A 25,223-nucleotide genomic window follows, 5' to 3' on the forward strand; every position below is an offset into this window, starting at 1 on the left:
CTGGGTCTGTAGGATATTGACAATGTTTATTGACAAAAATATGAAAATATGTTGATTTTAAATGTTTATATGCAATGGGGCTCACAGGAAGAATATGGGCGTGAATTGGGACATTTTAAGAATGATTTGGATTTATTCTGTGATAAGTATGGGACTGATATAATTTTGTTGGTGGGAGATTTTAATCATAAATTAAACCCAAAACTGTTAGACCAGTGGTATACAGATATCTTGGATTCACATGATATAAAAAAAGCAGAGTTTTCCGAAAATAAAATATCGACAGAGGATGCAAAATTGGGAAACTATTTAGCATTAAAAAGTCTATTTTGCTTAAATGGCAGGCTAGCTCAAGATTGTCCGGCAAAGAAAACTTTTAAATATGGGTCTCAAAATTGCCCTATTGATTATGTTTTCATGTTGGCATGGAACTTTGAATTAATAGCAGATTTCAGGATTAGCCCTTCGGATTGTAGTGACCATAATTTAATAGAATTAGAGCTGGTAATAATCCCACAGGCAGCTTGTGATAAAGTTATCTTTCAAGAGATGGAATATCCGAGGCGGATAACTACTCGGTTATCGGATGTATTTATAGAAAGGTTAACTAGTTTGCAACAAAATGTTAGGCTAGGATGCGTGAGTGGCCAAATTTTATCATGGTATGTTGATAAAATCGATCAAGTAGTTAAATGTATAACAATAAAATTAAGAACAGATGTAAGAGCAGCCAAGGATAAAGAAAGGAGGCAGGCCAAACAAGGAAATTGGTTCAATATAGATTGCTTAAATAAGAAAAAAGAACTAAGAAGAGAAAAATGTAGTCGACGTAAAAAATTTGATCAGGCAAGGGCTGAAAATCTTGCCAAAATTAAGAAAGAATATACTTTATTAATCCGTAATGCAAAGAGGGCCCATAAAGAATCATGCTGGGGAAAATTTTTGGAGGCAATAGAATCTAAGAATATTCGTCAGTTTTGGTTGTTAATAAAATCAGCTACAGAATCTTCTGTTGCCCCAATGAGTTGTGTGGTGGAAGAGGGGATATGGGAAGATTATTTACAGGAATTATACCCCCAGGGGAGTGAAATCGAGGAGGAGAGACCAAGGGTTTGGAGTGGCCTAGTAGAGAACTTAAAATCGGATTGCTCGATAGTAAATGTTCTTAGTACAATAAGGACGTTGAATTTAACAAGAGCAGCAGGCCCAGACAACCTCCCAGCTATGGTAATAAATTCAAATCAGTCCTGGTGGGCAGAATTCTTCTCCAAGATGTTTTGTAGGTCTCGCCTTGCTATCGCGTAAGCGATCGCAAACCAAGACTATTGTAAGGGGGCTTTTCAAAGTGCTCCCAAAAGCGGATTGCATGGCTAGCATGCGCACAATCACGCGCATCGTGCCGCCATGCAATCCGCTTTGGCATTGCACTTCAAAGGGTCCGCTCACCCGCCTGGAATGCGCTCCCCCGCCAAGCGCGCGCCCCACGCTCCGCCGGGCTTGTTGAAATGTGCCGTGGCTGGTTTCACTTCCTTTGTTTAATCACTGTGACCTTTTATTTACCCCTCCCACCTCCCAAACAGCATCGAGCAGCATTCGCCATGGCTTTTTATTTATTTAATAGAGCGCCTGTAATGCTAGCCTGAAAAGAACACCCCGCCAACCTCCCTAACAGCATCGAGCAGCGATCGCCGCGGCTCCCCTCCCACCTCCTAAACAGCAATGAGCAGCAATCGCCATGGCCCTTTATTTGTTTATTTATTTAATAGAGCGACGGTAATGTTTGCCTGCAAAGAGCACCCCTCCCACACATCATCCAGCATCGATGCTGTGGCTGGTTTCACTTTCTTTGTTTAATCACTGTGGCCTTTCATTTTCCCCTCCCACCTCCCAAACAGCATCGAGCAGCATTCGCCTTGGCTTTTTATTTATTTAATAGAGTGCCCGTAATGCTTGCATGCAAAGAACTATAAACTTCACTCCTACTGTCCTACATGCCAAGAATCAACAACTTAGCTGCGATTTATGATGAAGCAGTCAGAGATCCATTCATAAGGATGAAAAGCCGAGTCTGCCCTGCACCTGCCTGCAGCAGGCGCTCAACTTATTGGGGCGTCACCCCTCACTATTACATGTAAACTTGTTAATGACAGTTAACAGGAGCATTATTTTCTGGCTACATGTACCCCCCACCCCACCCCCCCCATGCGAGGCGCTTTCAATCAAACAGCAAGCATAGCAGCTGTTTTCCATGTAGCGCAGCTTTTCACTCAGTGACAAGAGTGTTAAAAGGGCTGAACAGCCTTGTCTCTGCAGCTGGTTTTGAAAGCGACAGCATGGTCTTAAACAAGCATTTGCAATGCAATAGGTCTCGCATTTATGCGAGTTTAAGTTATTGCCATGGTAAATGACAATATCTTTTATTTATGTTTTATAAACCAAAACCAAAATAAAAGGCATAGCCATTTACAATGGCAATAGCTCAAACTCGCATAACTGCGACACCTATTGCATTGCAAATGCTTGTATTTTTTGCTCTCCAGCGTTGTGTTAGGAGTCCTCTGCCCACCCTCATAAGCAAACGCACAGGGGACCTAAACAAATGTTACTGCGTCTACCAGACACCTTGCTTAATGACACACTTGGCATATTCAAAATTATCGGCACCACCGCCCTAGAAGTGCACCATTACCATTCCCCATTTACTGTGTAACATTATTGATTGTGTCGTGCTAATTTGCCTTGATGCTGATTCACTTACCTCTCATCAATTTCAAATGTTCACGGCTAATGTGCTGTAATTGACATGCCACGCTGCCCATCCTCCTCTCATTCCCTTTTCCTCTCCCTGCAGTTCATTATTTCAACCCATTGTATTGTGTCCCTGCTCCTCCGTGACCCTGACAGCACCCGTCTCTGGCTGTCTGCCAATTAGGGAGTATGATATATACACATAGCAGGCTTTAGCAGCCCATCCCCCTTGTGTCTCAGCCCGGACAGGAGAAAAAACCACACACACACATGAACTGCTGTGCGCTCCATGATCAGTGTCTCAGGTCTTATCTCAGCCTCACCAGAGCATTTCACAGGTCTTTAAAAGTCTATTTACATCCCAATAGGAAATGGTTAACAAGGCTTTGGAATACATTAGGTGAATACCTGCAGCACTGGTTCATGCTTGTGAGAAACCGAGGTGAGGTGGATTGAGTTGAAGAGTGCGTGGGCCAAGGCTCTTGACGTAAGCATCTTCCTCCTGCACAGGCAGCCACTTTATGTTGTGCTTGTTGTACTTAGCTTTGTCACATCACCAGTGGCACGTTAAGTAACAGTAGATGTTGTAGCACCCAGGATAATGTGCTGCATGGCTAAACACTTTATAAGGTTCCAAAGGCGCGACCTATTGGCAATGCCAATGCTTGGTATCCCTTTGCGCACACACTTTCTCTTCTCGGCCCAGCCCCTCCTCCCTCCACTCAATTGCTGCTAGCCACACGCCAACGCAAGTATAAACAGTCGGCTTCACCACATGCCCTCCAGCCCTTTTCGGCTGCTTCACACACTGTTTTCTAAATCTTATCTTTCGCACCATCTGGCAGTGCCTTCCCGCATAAATCTATTCGCCCTTTACTTTCTTTTTACCTCCCACCCCCCCCCCGTGTTGGCCCTCCTTTCACATTTTCTACTGCTGATCAAAAGATCGTATAGCAATAAACAAACGCTGTAGCAGTTTTAAGCCGCTACCCCTCAATAAACATAAGCCCACACACTATTACTACCCACATTTAATCGGCTTCTTCACATTTCATTTTGCCCTTATTGATTAATTTCCACACTTACAAGCAATTGTACTCTAGTACGGCTTTATAAACTGTTTTATGAACTGTGCACAATACAAACCCGGAGCCGCATATTCAGCCCACACCTCCCCTTCCTTTCCAAAGGCCTCTACAATAGCAGTTTCACATGAATATGCTCAATAGGCATTTGCAATGCAATAGGTCTCGCATTTGCTGTACTTTGAGCTAATGGCATTGTAAATGACAATGCCTTTTATTTGTGTTTTTAAAAACCTGAAAGCAATGCGTAAACACATACTTTCCACTTAGTCATTGCTTACGAGAAGCAAAGCTGGCAGTAACTGCGGCTCTTTTACTGACAGCCTTGCTTCTCCTTAGCAAGGACAATAAGTACAAAATGCATGTTTACACGCCCCTTGAATGTTTTTAAAACACATAAATAAAAGGAATTGTCATTTAAAATGCCAATAGCTCAAACTCCTGCGAATGCGAGACCTATTGCATTGCAAATGCTTGTAGTAATCTTGGAATCAGGGAACATCCCCACAAATTGGAAGGGTGCAAGAATCAGGCCAATTCACAAGAAAGGGGATGTATACGCACCTAAGAACTACAGACTTATTAACCTGTTAGATATAGGACAAAAGATCTTTGCAAAAACAATTTTAAGCAGATTAAAAGATTGGGTTGAAGAGGGATCTATTGTGCCAGTTGAACAAGGAGGGTTTAAAGAAGGTCATTCCACAATAGATCATTGCTTTGCCCTGTGGGCAATGGCCAGGAAGTCGATTGAACAAAATGGTAAATTGTTCTGTTGCTTTGGCGATTTTCGGGCAGCTTTTGATTCTGTGGATCGTAATAGCCTCTGGGGAGTCCTGGAAAACTATGGCATTTCAGTTGGCATTTTGAATGTTTTAAAAGAGTTACACAGTGACAACTGGGCCCAGGTCATTAGAGATACAAATGGGTAATTAACTCATAAAATACCTGTAAAGAATGGTCTTAGACAGGGGTGCGTTTTGGCACCCCTGCTTTTTTCTATTTTTCTGGCGGATCTCCCTGCAGCGCTGGAAATAGAAAAAAGTGCGAGTCCGCTTATGAATAGAAATAAAGTGTCCTGTCTTTTATACGCCGACGATCTTGTGATCCTTGACCAAACCGAAATGGGACTCCAAATAAAATTAAATGTGTTTAAAAATTACTGTGATAAAAAGTTTTTAATTGTAATATGGATAAAACAAAGGTCTTACAGTTTGGGGAAAGAGCTAAAAATAAAATTTTTAATTGGTTTTTAGGACAAGACAAACTAGAAATTGTAAGTGAATATAAATACCCGGGCCTTTGGTTTGACAGTACATTGAAGTGGGATCCACATTTGGAGGCACAAGTTGCAAAAGCCTCCTCGTCAGTGTGTGGCCTGAAAAAATGTAATAAAGAATACGGCGACATGTTTCATAGACCCTTGTTAAATGCATCTGAAACCATGATCCTTCCGCAAGTTCTGTAAGGAGCAGAAGTGCTCTATTTGAGTGGCAAAAGGAGTTGGAATTGTGAAGAAGGAAAGACTATAAAAATGCTGCTGTCTTTGCCAAGTAGTGCCATGATCTAAGCAATTAGAATGGAGGTAGGGCTAATAGCCTGGAATGTAAAGACCCAAATGTCCTTATTAAGATTCTGGAATCGCCAGGAGTTAGGGGGTATGCAAAAGATCTCAACATGGTGTAGAGAAGAAATTATAACTAGTAGCCGAGGTTGGGCACGAGATGTAAGGAAAACCCTCCAGTCCGTAGCGGCGCATCTAAAGTTGAGTCTCTCGCAGCCATCCCTGGACACACTCTTTACAAAGAAAATACTTAGGGTTCAAGGCCTACAATTCTCTAGATCACAAGACCTTGATTATCTGAGGGTGAAAAAATCAGTTAATTGGGTAAGGAGTGCATGGGAAAGGGAGGACCGGTTCCCATATTTGGACTTTTTGCCCAATAAATGGTTAAGACACGAAATTTTACGGGTACGAGTGGGTATTAACCCTTGGAAGTCGGATGGAAAAATAAAAGCAGCATTGATCCAAATGGATGGTATTTGTAAATGTGGAATAGGGGTAAGAAATGATATTTTGCATATATTGCTTGATTGCACATTGATTTTAGCGATACGAAAAGTATTTTTACGACCAATATTTTTAAAATATACGGTGAACTCACGTGCCCAAGCAGCTTGTCTTTTTATGGATATGTCATCCCTAGATACTACAATTGCTTTAGGGAAGTTCCTGAAAGCAACACATGACTTTATAAAGGAGAAATTAAAAGAGGGATGATGATTTATAATTTGTTTTTTAAATGTCCTCCCAAAAGTGAGAATTCTATGGACGAGAATTTTAGGGATCTATATATCTTTTGTAAATTGTGATAAAATATATTGTGTTTTTTTTTTAATGTTTTACTATGAGGATCTTAAGCTGTGTATGGTTTTAAAGACTATGGTCTAAATAAACATTGTTTATCTCTCTCTAACTAATGTGTGGAAATGGCATCACCTAGTGTATTGATTTGTTTTGATCATATTAAGATTTACAGGTCTGTTTCCAGAAAGGAACACCCGTGGAAGAATACAACGATATGTAGTGTGAAATTGCTTTGCTCCTTGGGAGGAACAAACTGAAACTGGATAGCCTAAAACAAATACAACCAACAAATAGAAAGCCAGAAAATGCGAGTTACAAACCACAAAGTCAATGGTAAGGAAGGGGTGGAATGCATTCACAGGGAATCTTTCTGAATGTCTTTAGCAAACCAGACTGTAAGCTTTGACCTAAAAAACACATGTATGCAGCATTTAACCTTTTTTTAGATTCACATGCTGTGTCATCCTGCCATCTAGTGGCGTATCTAATAATATTCGAATAAACATTGTCTTAGTCCTTAGCTGCTGCTAATGTTAATTAAGAGTGACTCATGATTACCCATAACACCCCGCCCTGCAAGGGCTGGCCAGGCAAAGCCAGCGTTTGGGAAAGAAAATGGTATCTCTGGGCTGGAGGGAAGGGCGACCTTTATAACTATTTCCAGAGGTGATCTGAGCTTTCTTAGAATAGAGGACTCGGGTAAAGGAAGCGTTTTCACAACCCCTAAACACAGAGGTTTCTGAATCCCACGGGAGAAGTGGGCTACATATAGTAGGTAAACATAACACTTCGAATTGTTTACTGGTCTTGACAGTTAACCTTCCAAAATGGCCGCCTGTGATCCTACAGAGCTCAACATTAACTTATAGTGGGAGCTGGGTGGTGAACTGTGTAGCCAAAGGGAAGTCTGTGCATCGAACCCAAAACAGATAAGAGCATTGTGGATCAGTGCTATTAAGATTTTTCTCCCGGGAAGTATACTGACCTTCAATCACAAAGTGTGGAAATAATTGAAGATGGTCCTCAAATGCCTGTGTGTCTGAAAGAGTTCAGCTGCCTTTGTAAGTGAGCGTGGTGGTCATGGATAGCCAGAGCGTGAAATGAAGTCCCCAAAGGTTGCTAAGTGCAGTGATGTTGCAGCACTAGTCACACCAAGGTGCCAGGCAGTAGACGACCTCCCTTTGTTGCATGCGCAGCGATCATTGGTACACAGCAGCGCTAGTGCAGTAAAAGCAAAACTCAAGCAAACAAATGGTAGCATTGAACTAGGAACTGGTTAAAACTGAAGAACTGGAGGCCTTTTCACAAATATGCAATTGCTGATGAGATGACTCGAAATCAGCAGGAAAACAAGGCAAATCTAGTTCTAACAAGTGACACAATATAAAGGTGTTCAACGTGTGCTTTGGAGAGCTATACCAATGCCAGATTTTCATGATGTGTCTCCTATCTTTGCACGGGTGAGCAATGCATAGCTTGTACAGTGCCATCCAATTGAGTGTTCCCCATTACTACAGGCCAGTATTGTTTTCACACTATAAATGATTGGCAGTCCTGCTGCATGCCGCCTGCCTGCCCTACAGTGACTTGACCAGTGGAATCCGAAGGCCTGTAATTTTTAGGTCTCAGCTAAACATCGCATTTGCTGTCTCAGAGAGACATGTTGTATGTTGTTTGCAATTCAGTATGTTTCAGCCCAACCATATGTTTACCATTTGCTTGCTCCATCGTCCCTCTCAAATCCTTTGTCCTCGTTTGTCCATGGCAGAATGAGTCATGCCTTTACTTTTGTTTAGCCCACCCCCAGAGCATGGACCAAGTACTTGTGTTCATCCACTGTTCCTGTTTTTGGAGCTACTTTTTGCTTTGTTTTTGAGCACTCCACACAAGTTCTTGTGTTTTCACTCACTCTGTCCTCCATCTACAGTTGGCTCTTTCCCACTATCACCCCACTGGCCCCATCCAAACCCCAGCCAGATCACCATCACATCCGAACGTTGCTTTGTCTGAGATTAATACATGCTGGATATTGATTTGAAATGGAGAAATTAGTCTCTCGTTTCACGGGGCCCTTTCAAAATCCTTTCTGAATAACCTATTGGCGGAAGGATCCCCTTGCTTGTATGTTGGGTTAAGTGAGGCCAGCCTCCACACAAAACTACATTGTAATGGAGCACTTTAACATTTTTCTAAATAAACATAATACACAAAGAAAATATAAAGGCATTATCTCTGGTGTGTATTATAATTTTCATTTTTTTGTTATCTGTTTGAGTTTCAGAATAGTCTTACCCCTTGAGAAGTGTGCTTCATGTAAATTGCATTGAGTGATTGAGTATTAAATGATCATATACACGAAAAAAATGTTCTGGACCTGAAGGGACTTAATATAGTAAACCTTTTTTTTTTTAAAATACCTACAAAAAGTGTGTTGAGACTAATGTGTTTTTTAATCATAGCCTGTGAATGGTTGACTGAGAGAGTACTCTGATTGGCTTCTTTGCCTAGAAAATATTGACCACTATATTACTAAGGAAGGTGACCATCATTTTATGATAGAAAATGAGCAAATAATTTTAGTATGATATATGGAAATTGTTTTCCACGGATAAAATGTACATATTAGTATCGTTGCAGCAAACACAGGCTTCATACTATGTCAGATAGGAATACGTAAAGTACATAGTACAAAAAATAACAGACATCTCCACATGTTGGCTGTGTCTATGCCTTTGACCCTGAAGAGGTTTAATGGGATTGTGGTAGTTAGGCACAGTGTCGGACTGGGGAACCAAAGGCAGCCCTTGCAAAAATAGTCAAACCAGCCTGCTCCCTTGGTCTCCTCGTCATCCATCCATCCATATATCCATCCATCCACCCATCTGTCTGTCCGCCGATACATATGTCCGTCTGTCCGGACATACGTACGACCATCCATCCATCCACTCTCTCTCTCCACTCTCTTCTTCCTCTGTGATTGCTTTCTCTCTACCTTCCCCCTCCCTACCTCCCTTTCTATCTCTCTTGAAGCCTCCCACTGCCTGCTGTAATTAACCTCTTGAGCTGAGGAAAGTGACAGAGGCACCAGAAGTGACACTGGGCCCTCAAATCGGCCCCCAAGAGCTCCAGTCCACTGGGGAAACGCCTGGTGTAATAAAACCCCTGTCTGGTCCTGGTTAGGCGAGCTGTGGCTTGGAGAGAACAAGGGGTCCACTTGCAGGTTTCATGCCACGAAGCCCAACTAGTCCATATTCCCTATCAATGAATGAATCACTAGATTCATAAAGCGTGACAGCTACTCCGAGGAGTGTCCTGGCGCTGTGACAAGATTAGAGCAAACCAATTAACCATCCAAAATTAGCACATTGCGAAAATGCAAGTTTAACGAGCTTCCCTGAACAATATCTCATTTCTGATGAGGAGCAGCCTCCCAGGCTGGACTGTCTGAACCTGGGAATCTCTGTCTACAAAGCATGAGATGATCTAAGAGTTTTCCATGGCCTATAATGAACTATGCGGCCTGAAAGATAGTCAGGTCCAGATTTGTAAAAAGCAAATAAGGCAGGAGAAGGGATTTTAACAAACACAGCTTTTTTACTGTAAGCCAGTGCAGTGTATTAAGCTAGCGGAAGACAGATGGCCATCTAGGGAGCTTCAAAATTAGCTTTGCGGCCGCATTTTGAAGAGTTCGCAACCGGCTAATCAGTTTATCCGGTAAGCCATCAAAGAGAAAGGTAGCATTATCCAGCCACAAAGTGATTAAGGCATAAACCACGCTTTTGCGTGTCAACATTGGGAGAAAACGTAAGATTTTTTTACGCAAGTCGAGCAGAGCAACATGTGTGCCAACCACTGACAAAACTTGAGGCTGGAAATGCGACTTATTGTTAAACTTTTCACCCAAACTTCTCGTTACGGAGACAGGCAGTGGCAGGGGTAGAAGGTCCTCGGGCCAGCAATTCTTAAACCAATTCTCCTTAGCATGGCCTAAGAGTAAGAGTTCTGTTTTTTCAGTGCTTGCTTGCATCCAACCGAGAACTCTGGACATAGATGATTTCAAATGTCCAGGGTTGTGGCTGGCAATGGATTCAGTAATAAGGGTCAGCCGTGTGTCGTTCACTTAAGAAACTACTTTAAAGCCAAAGGATTCAATCAGAGTGGTGGGGGGGCATAAAGATGGTAGACAGAGTTGGGCTTAATGAGGAACCGTCTAAATCACCTAGGAGTCATCTAAATCATGAGGGACAACTGGATCCTGAACAGCAAGGGATTTAATCCAGCCCTTAAAAACTAGTGAAAACGGTCAGCCTTGAGGCAATAGTAATACATATCCTTAGGGCATGAGTTCAATTTATGTTCTTGTGAGCGCTGTAGACTTGAATTCTTATTTTGAGTTGAAGGAGACCTCCTATTTATTTTAGTCCAGGTAGGCTTTCCATCTGTCATAGAGTATCAGTTCAGACTGACAACACCGTGGAGGTAGCTCTACCGCGTTGGCAAGAACATAAATTGGACTCTTGCCTTAAGGATATATATTACTTCTGCACCAAGGCTGACAGCGTTTACTCGTCTTTAAGGGCGGGATTAAATCCCTTGTCATTCAGGAGCCACTTGGCCCGCATGATTTAGATGATGAACTCAGCAGCCTGGACACCAGATGAGCCTTCCAGGTTGCTCCCCGTTCCAATTAGTTCCCAGTCCTGATAAAGATCCGCTTTGAGGCTTAGATTGGCCCCCTCCCTATAAACTTGCCGTAGACATCCTTTACAGCCTGGATTTTATAATGGTTTCACAAAGGGGCAATAATGAATGATATGCTTGCCTCGCTGTAGGTGAGATTGTTCTTATATATACAAACGGGCTATTGTATAAATAAGATGATGTATGTAATAGGTGTACTTCCGCTTTCCGTTTTTGGTTTAAAAACGTCTCGCACAAGCACTCTTTCCCAGAGCACCCCTTCACATTCCTCTTTGGAGCAACCATATGCGCATATTGTGTATTTATACATGTTGTTTTTCAAAATACAAAAAAGTATACATAAAGAAATGTGTTTCTTTTGTGTGTGGTGTTGAGTTTCTGATAACTTAACATATTCTCCCTGACTCTCGGAAACAATATCTACCCCTATCTTCGAGTTATATGGGTTGGGGAAATTAAATATAAAAAGGAATTAGGATAAATTAAGTCATCGAACCTTATCCGGTAAGTGGATCTCTCTGACTGGACAACTGTTGTTACGGATCACGAATTATCCCGGTCCTCCTGATTATTTCTGGGTCGCCCCATTTTCATGTAATTGGTGTCTGAAACTGGACTGGCTTGACTGTAAGAAATCGTTAAGTTTCAAGTTGTCACAAAGTTGGACATTTATCAGTTTTGTGAGCATTTTAGCTGCCATAGGGAAAAGTGAGTTGGGTCTTAAGTTAGAAAAAAATGCCCTGGTCACCTGAAGCTTTTTTTTAGAAGTTGAACAACCTTTGCCTTCTTCCAGATCTGAGACATCATGGCTGAGCACAAGGAATTACAAAAAACCTCTTGAAAACTGGTAGGATATCACCTGATCACCTCATGAGAATTAGAGGCTGACAGGGATCACAGGAAAAGCCCAACTTTCAGGTAAGAAAAGCCTGCAAGGTCCGTTCCTTAGATATGAGGCTGAATTTATGAAAATAATTAGTCAAAAAGAGAGAGCCAGAGAGCAGGGCTGCCATCCTCCAACTTCCTGGCTTGAGGATACTGAATGTTTTTTAGTCTCCTTTTCAAAGTATTTAGAGAACCTTTCAGTTCAGGCTATGCTGGGATGGGATATCAGGACTACCAGTTGTGGGCTGTAGATGGTTTTCACAATGGTAAAGATTTCACGCGAAGCATCCTTTGTTAGGTCCATTTTTGAGCATAAGAAGAAGACTGTGGTGCTATAATAGATTTACAGCAATTCTTAGGAGCCAATCTACGTTAGTTTATCCTCTGGTATATACGTGAGTCAATATTTACGTTCTAACTGCATCTTTTTTCATACCAGATCAGGAGACAAAAGGGAGGGGGGCAAGAGTGGGGAAGGGGTGGGTGTGAGTGAAATGGCAAAAATACCCTGCGAACACAATTTTGCAGTTATACTAGCCAGTGTCATGCCTATTGTCATTCTTAATATTAAAAATACAATTGGTATTTTGATTCCTATATATTGAGGTCTTGAAATAGATTCTAGTATTGTGCTTAAGATGTTTACTTGAGGGTTGCATCTTTGGGGTGTACATGGCCTATTACTCATCTGGGTCGGACTCATTCTGGGCATATAGTTTAGCAGCTTTGGGTTAGAGAAGAGTGTAAAAATGACAACACTTATGGCTAGCCTAGCCAAGATGGCGGATGCCTCTTCATGAGCCTTAGACCCTGCATCCAAAATCCTCTCAACATCCTGATAACAGCCAAAATATGCTGTGGTGCTGCTTGGCAGGGTGGGAACCAGTCGGCCCCACAGCGGACATCCTTCGGCTGTTTGTGCTTCCGGTACAAACCTCTTGGGTGCTCTTGCGGGGGACCTGGATCTGGCAAATCTACAGACTGGGGCAGCCAAGCCCGGCACAGACATCAACGGGGGAGTCTGGTCCTGCAACAACAAGAGGAACCTCCTCTGTCCATGGGCAAAGCCAGGGCAGAAATGCAGAAGATGGCACTCCATGATGGCAGTGGCCCCTGCAGCCTAAGAAGAAGGTATCGCATTGGTGGCCACCGCTGCTGCTTGGTGAGCAAAGGCAGATTCTGATGCAAGCTGGACACAGGATAAGCTGAATCGTGCGGAGGTACTGTGCTGCCAGTTGGATGCATCCAAGCTCATGAGCTGAGCACCGTGCGGAGGCCCCAACATTCGGTTGCTGACACTGGTGGGTAGCTTGGGATGGTGTGCTGGTGGATTGGGGCACCTGCTCCCCCTTAAAATAGAGCACCCTGAGAGAGCCGGGGAGGATTATTTCCTCATCAGCATTTTGAAATTCTCTGCTGCCTGTCCCAGCCTGTGTAGGTAAACTTGTTGGGGTTAGCTGGGTGCTCCACTGCGGCTTTCCCCATGTGAAATCCAGTAATTCGGGCAATCTGGTGAAATGCAGGGTGTTTAACTGATAAATGCAGGAGGGCTGGGCAGGGCATTTCCTCCACTCCACCTGATTGTGTTTCAGCTGCCTATGCTCCTTGCCTCCCAGAGGGGCAGTTAGTGGGTGTAGTGTCTGCCTGAAGATGTGGATCCAGCCCCCCTTGGGTAGCGTCTGTCACCCAACTGCCTGAAGATGTGGATCCAGTCCCCCGTTGGGCATCCAGCGGAACCAATTGCCCCACCACTGCTGTCATTACCTGTGTGACCCTGGTCCAATATCTAAGTATCGCTGGGCAGCTCCACAGCGTGGGCAAAAAGGTACCCTCTTCCCCGCATCCCCTCGTACAGTTGCTCGAGGGGCATTTACCCATTCGGTATAGTCTTGTTCTGGTTGTGTAGGGCCTTTGGAGAAATCAGAGCTGTATGAGGCGAAATTGTACTCTAATGGCCACTGTCCTGGGGCTCTGCATGGCCTCCTCGCAGTCATCCTCCTCCAAGATCCCCACATCGCCCTCCCATGCCTCCCCCAGGGCCACTAGGGGGTCAGAGGCGTTATTCATTATTTTCTTATATAGGAGGGAGGTGGCTCTTTCTGTTATTGGGTCTAGGAGTATTCTATCTTCTAATGGTGCATATTCGGGTATGTGGTCTCCCAATCTAATATGTGTTTTCAAAGCATGTTTCATTTGTATGTATCGGTAATGTTCTGTATCTGGCATTTGATAGTCTGACTGTATTCTGGAGAATTCTACCATTGTTTGCCCTTTCCAAACATCTCCTAAGTACTCTATACTCAGTAGCATCCATGCGCGAAAGCCCCGCAGTCAGCGCACTTCTCACAGAAGATCACTATTCCATACGGGAGTGCGCTCTGTTAATTTGCCTTTCCATCCAAGGCTCTTGTTGTCTCCCTCCAAATTCGTACTGTTGTTTGGGTATGTTTAGGTAATTTGTTTGTTAATTCCCTACTGTACAATGCAGGTAAATATCCTTTCTGTCCCATTGAATGGTGGTCCACTCGATATGCTGGTTCCTCCCTCCCCACATTGACCCAATCATTAATCGTGACCAGTTGCGCGGCCCAGTAGTACTTGCGGATATCTGGTATCGCTAGGCCCTCTTCATAGACACCCCGCTGTATTTATGAAGCGCTATCCTGGAGTTTCCACCATTCCATAATAACTGTCTCACTTCCGAGTCGAGTAAAGAACTCGGCCAGAATTGTATATGGAGTGTTCTGGGGGACGTATAGTAGACGCAGCAGTGCCATCATTTTAAAAAGAGCCGCTCTTCCTACTAGTGAGAGTGGCAGTGTTCTCTGGTGTATAATGTCTCTCCGTAGCCTATTTACTTGGGGGAGTAGATTATCGTCCATGAATTCTGCCTCCGTCTGTGATATCATGAAGCCTAAGTATTTATATTTGTCTGTGACAATTATAGCTTGTCCGCTGGGTGGCATAGTCAGTATATCTTGCGTCATTGGAAATGCTAGAGACTTATCCCAGTTAATCTGGTAGCCGGAGTAGCTTCCGAACAGCTGGAATATGAGCAATATACGATGTATTGTGGCATTATGATGGGATTCTTATCCTGAAATGTGTCAGGAACAGGTTTGAGAATGAAATGAAAAAAGCACACGGCTAGTCATCACAAATGAAGAATTGTTGCCAAATCATGGAAATTAAAATTTTGTATTTAGAATAAACTGAGATACTGAAATGGTGTGTGCCCTTTCATATAGATGAGAGGCTTATCTGATGTATAAAGCAGTTGTGTGTCTCCCTTGAGATTTAAAAGACCGAAAGGAGCACCAATTATTAAAAAAAGTATCATTGGAAAGTATTTGGAAAAGACATGTGCAAACAACATATATAATCGATTGGGAAGAAAGGACTTTTCATCGATCATTCTCCTCCAGTTCCTTTCCAATGCACGCCGGCGCTAGGGAGGGATGCCTTTCTCCTCTCGTGCTATTCATTCTGATTATGGTGTCTCTTGCAACTTCGGTTCAAAGTGGTGAGTTGGTACAGGGTTTCCAATGAGGAGTATCAAGGACCGCATATCCTTGTATGTGGATGACAAGCTTCTCTTTTATCGCTACCAGTTATAGATGGGGAGAGACTGATGGATATCCTCTGAGTCTACGGAAAGGCCTCCAATCTGGAGGTGAACTGTGCCAATTAAAGTGGCAGTGACCAGCTGGCAAACCAACCTATGCTTAGAAACCATTAGCTTTAATTGCCTTGTCACTAGCATTGCGCTTGAATCGGAGCAATGTTGGGAATTCAATATGACACCCCTATGGAGTGATAAACCTGGACATACAGGGTTCGAACGGACTACTGATTACTATCATTGGTAAGGTGGTGTTATACAAAATGATCTTGCTCCCCAAAATTCTTTGGCTGTCATTAAGAGTGGTATGGTGTTTTGGCCAATATTGATTAGAATTGATCAAAACTGACTCCGCTGGGTCAGAATTTATTGGGTTCAATAAATAACTCCGAATTATGAGTTTGTCCCCTATAATGGGGTATAACCTGCCGATTTTTGAGTTATTGTATCAAAATCCACATGTCCTGTTAGGTATCTGACATTTTTCCCTGGTAAATTTGGGCAGGTTAGACCTTTTGAAATGTATCGGGGGAAAGCTGGGGGGTTGTGGTGCTTGCTGCCAATCTCTTAATGGCGATATGTGTGGTAATAGAAGTAACCACACATATCGCAATTAACTGGGCCACTTGTAATGACGCCTTAATGTTCTTCAGCTTTACCAGTATGAAATCCCTCCCTGTTTCTTCAGCCCAGTGCAGGCATACACACACAGTTTCCTATAGGCAAGTAAACAACCAAGAACTGTGTCGGACAAATTGAAGGAGTGTATCCAATCGCTGTTTGACGGACACTGGCACACATACACCGCTACTACTGGGCATCCCAACTGGCCACTGTGTATAAATGGTTGTTTGGGAACAGAGATGATCCTGCCTTTTGCCTCGAGTTACACAAACTTAGAGGAACAGATATTTCAGGCCTTCTTTACGGATCCTCATTCCCTATGATTTTAACCCCCATGACTAGAGTGGTTCTAGATAGCTTGCACCAAGCTATCCACTGGATCGGGCGGAATGGCGGACTGACGTAACAAACGTCATAATGCAAGAGACATGGATTCCACAGGCAGCCAGACTGTGGGTATTTGGGGCCTGAGGCTGCATAGGGATTTCAAAATTTGGGGACAGATGAAAAACCATTCCATTTTGCGAGTCGCATATTGCAGCATATTGTGACTCACAAAATGGAATGTACAACAGTGTCTCAGACACTGTTTGCAATTCCCAATGGGGTCGCAAACGACCTGTCTCATTAATATTCATGAAGCAAGTCGCAATTTGCAACCCCTTTGGGAATGGCCAGCACTCACAGAGATAGTGGCCTGCTAGGGTCAGCAGACCACCATGTCTGTGACTACTTTTGAAATAAGTCTTTTTTTTTTTTAATGTAGCCCCTTTTTCCTTATAGGAAAACGGGATGCATTTAAAAAAGAAAAATGAAATGTTTCTGTTTCATTTTTTAAGAGTAGGCAGTGGTCCGACCACTGCTTGCTCTTAAAAAATATTTTCGCTGCCAGTCTCAAAGGGAAAGGGGTCCCTTCCCCTTTGTTAATGGAAAACTGTGAGCGTTTCGCGACCGCATTTGCAGTCGCAAAACAATCGTACACAGAAGTGCGACTCGCTATTAAGAAGGGATGCCCTTGGCACGCCAATTCCTAATAGCGATTCGCAAACCCTATTTTGCAAGTCGGTAATAGGTTACAGACTCGCAAAATAGGATTTGTACATTGCACAGACCTATTTAGCGGTCACAAACGGGCCTATTATCCGTTTGCGACCGCTAAAAAAGGTGACACATCTGGCCCTTGGTGAAATCAGGGTAAGGGATTGAGTGAAGTCGTTCGTGACTCTGCAAGAATAATTTGAAGTTAAATTAAGTCCTAGTTTTGTAAATATCCGCAATTAGGACCTGTGCTGTAGGTTTATCAAGTAGATGTAAAGTTATTTCTGGAATTTGACCTGATTTTGGCCAGAAGAGTAATTTAGTAACTGGGTAAAGGATGGATTTTGAGGGTGTTACAAACTTTTTCAAGGCTCTACGATTGCGGTGGAGAAGTATCTTGCTTCAGTCAAGGAGGAGGACTGGAGAGAAGGGTCAATGGCCCCTTGAATGCTGACCATCTCACCCAGAATGCCCTTAATCCAAATTAAGTATCTGCACAGAATCTACTATACACTCAAATGGCTTTGAAAGATGGACAGGGCCCCTTTCCAGGTGCACTAGCTTGCATCTGGACGCAAGTGACTTCTTCCATATGATATAGAGTTGTTCAACATCGTCCAGACCCTGTCGCAAGCATTGAGTAGACCCATTGATCTCTCTTCCAAACTGCTACTCCTAAGGATGATGCACAAGGAGGGGGTTCCCAGGGTGAGTGGGCTCTGGTGGAGGTGGGTGTTATCCTAGCTAAAAGGGACATTGCTAATCACTGGTGATCAGTGAATACCCCGCAAATAGGAATGGCTGAGAGATGTGGACAGATGTTCTCAAATGGAAGCACCTTTTTACCATGACTAGGGCTGTTTCTGTTAATGTAAGAGGATCTGAGGTCCATGGTGGGTCCCCTTCTACATCCCTATTTCTTGACCTCCCTAAGTATACAGCATGAATTCTAATGGGGCCTGGGGGTTGAGGCACAGAAAAATATGTGTTTTTAATGTTTTGTAGTGATGAAGTGTAAGTTATGCACCTTTTGACACATGTTAGAAAATTGTGATGTAGAGACAGTCTCACCTAACAGGTTGCTGTCGGACTGTGCTGTGTACATAGATGGTCTCCTCCCAACAGTGTCCAAGTTCGCGGGTTGACTTCCACTTTTTTCTTTGGTTCTGTGGAAAAAACAGTCAGATTTCAGGTCCCTGGCAGTTTTTGTTGAGCGTTGTATATTCGTTGGATTTCTAGGAAAATGTACACCGGGATTGCGAACTAAAGCCGGTTCAGAGTTACAATGGATCTCAGGGGGCAGGTGTGTCGGGCTGGGGTATGGAGTCAGAGGTGGGTGTGTATGTGTGTATTGTAATATTGTAAGAGCAGGTGTGCACTGGCAGAGCTGTGTGTGAGTCCAGACACTGGAAAGGCAGTAGTTGCTGCAGATCACAGCTGAGTAGGAATGGCTAGAGCTGTGTATAGGTACTCAAATAGCAGGATGTGTTGAATAGGTACAATGCGAGAACAGTGTGTGGGTCCCAGTACTGGAACAGCACGATGTACCATATGGAGCGACAGAGGTGCACTGGTAGAGCTGTGCCAGTACTGGGACAGCAAGAGGTAGCACTGGAGGGATCTGTTGTATCCCAACATTTAACTAGAGGGGGCAAGCCATAAATTCTTCCGCAGAACTGAGCCACAGCCGAACCAAGGATCTTACTGGGTCCTAAAAGTCAAAGCACTGCCCAAACCATGATGTAATTCACACCTCATATAACATGTAAAACATGGCAAAGTTTCATAAAACTAAGATAAAACATTTCCTTATTCTTGACAGTGGTGCTTCAGTCTTTCATTATATTGAGAAAGGTGTGTTTAAAAAGTGTAATTTCTAAACAGAAATGTTCAAGGATTTAAAAAATAATTCCTACTATACATTACCACTTGTGCAACCAAAACAGTTATTTTTTTGCAGGTTTTGCATGTTTCCTATGATTACACAATTTGTCCTAGCATGAAGGCCAGGATTTCAGCCCAAGGTTTCCTGTTACACAGTGACCTATTCACAAACTTTTTGTAGGTGCACAAAGTAGCACTACAGTACTTCTGCTCAGGTACTGCAAAATACTATTCACTAACCTGAGACCTCCACCTCCCCTATCTTTTATGAGCGGAGATCTCCCCACTCGTAAGCATCGTTTAGTAGTAAACCTTTATGGGACTGGCTGCAAAATGGCGAATACTTATTTTACTAAATGGTCAGGGGTTAGGGAAATGTAAAGAGGGGTTCAGGCAAGGGAAGGTTCATACAGACACACACTCACCAAAGAGTAAGCCCATTATTAATATATATATACATATACATACATATGTATGTGTGTGTGGGTGTGCTTGTATGTGTATATGTATATATATATATATATATATATCAAGTATCACCGTCCCATCTGTTTTCGGATATCCGGAAAAAACAGGTACAGACCACAGCGTGTTGAGAGTTTCAGTGCAGTTTATTGCTCGAGTTGTCAGCAATTTTGGCTTAGTAGCAGCATTACGCGTTTCGACAGTAAACAACTGTCTTGATCACATGTATATATATTATTCACCTTCTGTACTCCTTTAATCCGATGGACCAGGCATAGACTCCGAAATCTTCAATTTGAAAAGTTTATTTCACCACAGCCGCATATATATATATATATATATATATATATATATATATATATATATATATATATATATATATATATATATATATATATATATATATATATATATATATCAAAGAAATACCCTTTCAGGCATAGAGTGACGAATAAATTATGCAAAAAAGAAGCAGAGAACTCTGGGTGCTCCAAGTTTGCCCGCAAACAAGGACGCACTCCACAGCAAATCGTAGGTAAGAGTAAGCATAACAGTCTGATACTGTTTCCAGCTCTCATGTCGATGTTAAGCCTGACGCGTTTCGAACTTCATGCTCTCTTCAGAGTGCGTCCTTGTTTGCGGGCAAATTTGGAGCGAGATAGGACACGCGGCGGCCCGGCCGCGAAGGATGCACCATCCCTTGATCTCTGGGGGCCATGGGGCCCGGAAATTCTGCCGAGCCCAACGAAATGGAACAGCATGCAAAAAGGATCTACGAGTGGCACGCAGTCTGAGGCCCATCCATGGGCTGAGATTAACAACAGCTTCTAAACAAACGTGCATCCGTCTGGGGAGACACACACTACAAAATCCAGCAGGCATTGCGTTGAAGTCCATTAGAGGATGCCTAATTAGTATAAATGAGTGGGTGTGTCAGCGCGAACTCATTGGTCGAGCCTCTGAAGAGAACATGAAGTTCGAAACACGTCAGGCTTAACATCGACATGAGAGCTGGAAACAGTATCAGACTGTTATGCTTACTCTTACCTACGATTTGCTGTGGAGTGCGTCCTTGTTTGCGGGCAAACTTGGAGCGAGATATGACACGCGGCGGCCCGGCCGCGAAGGATGCACCATCCCTTGATCCCTGGGGGCCATGGGGCCCGGAAATTCTGCCGAGCCCAACGAAATGGAACAGCATGCACAAAGGATCTACGAGTGGCACGCAGTCTGAGGCCCATCCATGGGCTGAGATTAACAACAGCTTCTAAACAAACGTGCATCCGTCTGGGGAGACACACACTACAAAATCCAGCAGGCATTGCGTTGAAGTCCAGTAGAGGATGCCTAATTAGTATAAATGAGTGGGTGTGTCAGCGCAAACTCATTGGTCGAGCCTCTGAAGAGAACATGAAGTTCGAAACGCGTCAGGCTTAACATCGACATGAGAGCTGGAAACAGTATCAGACTGTTATGCTTACTCTTACCTACGATTTGCTGTGGAGTGCGTCCTTGTTTGCGGGCAAACTTGGAGCGAGATATGACACGCGGCGGCCCGGCCGCGAAGGATGCACCATCCCTTGATCCCTGGGGGCCATGGGGCCCGGAAATTCTGCCGAGCCCAACGAAATGGAACAGCATGCACAAAGGATCTACGAGTGGCACGCAGTCTGAGGCCCATCCATGGGCTGAGATTAACAACAGCTTCTAAACAAACGTGCATCCGTCTGGGGAGACACACACTACAAAATCCAGCAGGCATTGCGTTGACGTCCATTAGAGGATGCCTAATTAGTATAAATGAGTGGGTGTGTCAGCGCGAACTCATTGGTCGAGCCTCTGAAGAGAACATGAAGTTCGAAACGCGTCAGGCTTAACATCGACATGAGAGCTGGAAACAGTATCAGACTGTTATGCTTACTCTTACCTACGATTTGCTGTGGAGTGCGTCCTTGTTTGCGGGCAAACTTGGAGAGAGATATGACACGCGGCGGCCCGGCCGCGAAGGATGCACCATCCCTTGATCCCTGGGGGCCATGGGGCCCAGAAATTCTGCCGAGCCCAACGAAATGGAACAGCATGCACAAAGGATCTACGAGTGGCACGCAGTCTGAGGCCCATCCATGGGCTGAGATTAACAACAGCTTCTAAACAAACGTGCATCCGTCTGGGGAGACACACACTACAAAATCCAGCAGGCATTGCGTTGAAGTCCATTAGAGGATGCCTAATTAGTATAAATGAGTGGGTGTGTCAGCGCGAACTCATTGGTCGAGCCTCTGAAGAGAACATGAAGTTCGAAACGCGTCAGGCTTAACATCGACATGAGAGCTGGAAACAGTATCAGACTGTTATGCTTACTCTTACCTACGATTTGCTGTGGAGTGCGTCCTTGTTTGCGGGCAAACTTGGAGCGAGATATGACACGCGGCGGCCCGGCCACGAAGGATGCACCATCCCTTGATCCCTGGGGGCCATGGGGCCCGGAAATTCTGCCGAGCCCAACGAAATGGAACAGCATGCACAAAGGATCTACGAGTGGCACGCAGTCTGAGGCCCATCCATGGGCTGAGATTAACAACAGTTTCTAAACAAACGTGCATCCGTCTGGGGAGACACACACTACAAAATCCAGCAGGCATTGCGTTGAAGTCCATTAGAGGATGCCTAATTAGTATAAATGAGTGGGTGTGTCAGCACGAACTCATTGGTCGAGCCTCTGAAGAGAACATGAAGTTCGAAACGCGTCAGGCTTAACATCGACATGAGAGCTGGAAACAGTATCAGACTGTTATGCTTACTCTTACCTACGATTTGCTGTGGAGTGCGTCCTTGTTTGCGGGCAAACTTGGAGCGAGATATGACACGCGGCGGCCCGGCCGCGAAGGATGCACCATCCCTTGATCCCTGGGGGCCATGGGGCCCGGAAATTCTGCCGAGCCCAACGAAATGGAACAGCATGCACAAAGGATCTACGAGTGGCACGCAGTCTGAGGCCCATCCATGGGCTGAGATTAACAACAGCTTCTAAACAAACGTGCATCCGTCTGGGGAGACACACACTACAAAATCCAGCAGGCATTGCGTTGAAGTCCATTAGAGGATGCCTAATTAGTATAAATGAGTGGGTGTGTCAGCGCGAACTCATTGGTCGAGCCTCTGAAGAGAACATGAAGTTCGAAACGCGTCAGGCTTAACATCGACATGAGAGCTGGAAACAGTATCAGACTGTTATGCTTACTCTTACCTACGATTTGCTGTGGAGTGCGTCCTTGTTTGCGGGCAATCTTGGAGCGAGATATGACACGCGGCGGCCCGGCCGCGAAGGATGCACCATCCCTTGATCCCTGGGGGCCATGGGGCCCGGAAATTCTGCCGAGCCCAACGAAATGGAACAGCATGCACAAAGGATCTACGAGTGGCACGCAGTCTGAGGCCCATCCATGGGCTGAGATTAACAACAGCTTCTAAACAAACGTGCATCCGTCTGGGGAGACACACACTACAAAATCCAGCAGGCATTGCGTTGAAGTCCATTAGAGGATGCCTAATTAGTATAAATGAGTGGGTGTGTCAGCACGAACTCATTGGTCGAGCCTCTGAAGAGAACATGAAGTTCGAAACGCGTCAGGCTTAACATCGACATGAGAGCTGGAAACAGTATCAGACTGTTATGCTTACTCTTACCTACGATTTGCTGTGGAGTGCGTCCTTGTTTGCGGGCAAACTTGGAGCGAGATATGACACGCGGCGGCCCGGCCGCGAAGGATGCACCATCCCTTGATCCCTGGGGGCCATGGGGCCCGGATATTCTGCCGAGCCCAACGAAATGGAACAGCATGCACAATGAATCTACGAGTGGCACGCAGTCTGAGGCCCATCCATGGGCTGGGATTAACAACAGCTTCTAAACAAACGTGCATCCGTCTGGGGAGACACACACTACAAAATCCAGCAGGCATTGCGTTGAAGTCCATTAGAGGATGCCTAATTAGTATAAATGAGTGGGTGTGTCAGCGCGAACTCATTGGTCGAGCCTCTGAAGAGAACATGAAGTTCGAAACGCGTCAGGCTTAACATCGACATGAGAGCTGGAAACAGTATCAGACTGTTATGCTTACTCTTACCTACGATTTGCTGTGGAGTGCGTCCTTGTTTGCGGGCAAACTTGGAGCGAGATATAGATATAGATATAGATATAGATATATATATATATATATATATATATATATATATAGAGCAACTAACAACATCACAACCCCTGGAATCTGCTCACCTCAACTGTCTGTTTCTCCACCAAAGTTTGTAAGCATAGGATTAACATAGTGGCATCTACGCCGAGCTAGAGAGGGACAAAATCTTTTGCCATTTTTACAGCAAAACCTTTAAGCATGGGATTAGCAAGTGCCATCCATGCTAAACTGAAAAAGTGACAAAAACATATCATTCCAGGCATAGTATCACAGATTTGGGCTTGTACATATATATTATATATAATTTTAAGAAGTATATATAAATAATAAATATTTATTTTACTATTTTAAAATACAACAGCAAACTTAATTTTAAAGTAAAATCAAATTATACTTTTGTAAAAATTGAAACTGATTTAATGAAGTTCTACACATAACTTTTAACAACAGTTAAAATATATTAAATAAAAAAATGCAAATGTTACATTTTATTTTAATAGTTCTAGATTAATAATAAATATTTTGCATGATTTCATATTTAATACTAAAACATTCTTAATCATTTCTCTTAAAGGATAATGAACTTTAATATTTTTCCCATACTTTTTCATAGGAAAATTCCCGCCATGGTGGTGATTTCCACCAGCGTGTGAAACGTTACTAGTCATACCTTTACACTAGTTAAGCTTGCTGTAGGAGCTAAAGTGGGGGCGGAGACTTATAAGTCTACATTTAAGAAATGTTAAATAGTAACAGGAAAACCTGCAGAAAAGTGTACGTGCACACCTAAGTGCAGTAGTAGGCTTGCACATGAGTAAATCTACACGTGCAAATTTACCTTTGTGAATCAGATCCACAGTCGCAATTAAGCCCCAGCAGATGCCTTTTCCTGCCTCTGGTTGTTCTCTTCATAACAGATGTAAATGTAGGGAAAGCAAAGCACCCCATTTACATACTAAAACAAGCATTGGCATAGCCAATAGGTCTCGCCTTTGGGACCTTATAAGTGTTTAGCCATGCAACAGTTGCATAACTAAATACTTATAAGGTCCAAAAGCGAGACCTATTGGCTATGCAAAGCGGCCGTGCGGCCGCGAAAGTGAAAGTGATCGCGATCACGATCAAACATCAAAGCGGCCGCGAAAATGAAAGTAATCGCAGTAAAGCGCGGCGCGCACGCCCGCGCACATGCACTGTGGCTCTAGGCTGGCCTGGTAGCACTTTTTGGAGCCCTCTCAATAAGTCTCGCCAGACCAGCGCATGCGCTGGGTCAGGCGAGACCTAAACACTGACCTTCCCCGATTTACAGCACAGATTCAGAACAATCTACACGCCTTAAGAGATGTAATTAAATAGGACGGTCATGGCAGAGAGCTCCTTTTGCGACCTTGCATTGTTTTGTTTTAATCTGACCGTGTCCTCAGATTACAGCTGACAGTGCCAAGTGCAGCGGGCGCCAGTCTACTGGAACAAAGTTGCAGGCGTCAACGTATGAGATGAAATGTCCACATCTCATACTGGCAATGCCTGCTCTCAGATGACCAGCATCACCACCCCACATTCCAGAATCTTTTCCTTCCAATTCTCTAACTCCCTTAAAGGAGCCTGTT

General features: G+C 43.9%; 1 protein-coding gene across 6 annotated transcripts in view; it reads right to left on the reverse strand.

Moving 5' to 3' along the window:
* The window catches only part of LOC146832901 (breast cancer anti-estrogen resistance protein 3 homolog), a 169,768-nt gene that overhangs the window by 40,355 nt on the left and 104,190 nt on the right, over window positions 1-25,223 (reverse strand). For all 6 annotated transcript variants that reach the window (XM_085600344.1, XM_085600347.1, XM_085600342.1 and 3 more), the window contains exon 4: window positions 18,143-18,237. In XM_085600344.1, coding sequence (XP_085456470.1) covers window positions 18,143-18,237 — 95 coding nt within the window. The remainder of the gene's footprint in view (window positions 1-18,142; window positions 18,238-25,223) is intronic.

The sequence above is a fragment of the Triturus cristatus genome, chromosome 4_2 (assembly GCF_964204655.1).
Source record: "Triturus cristatus chromosome 4_2, aTriCri1.1, whole genome shotgun sequence".
NCBI lineage: Eukaryota > Metazoa > Chordata > Amphibia > Caudata > Salamandridae > Triturus > Triturus cristatus.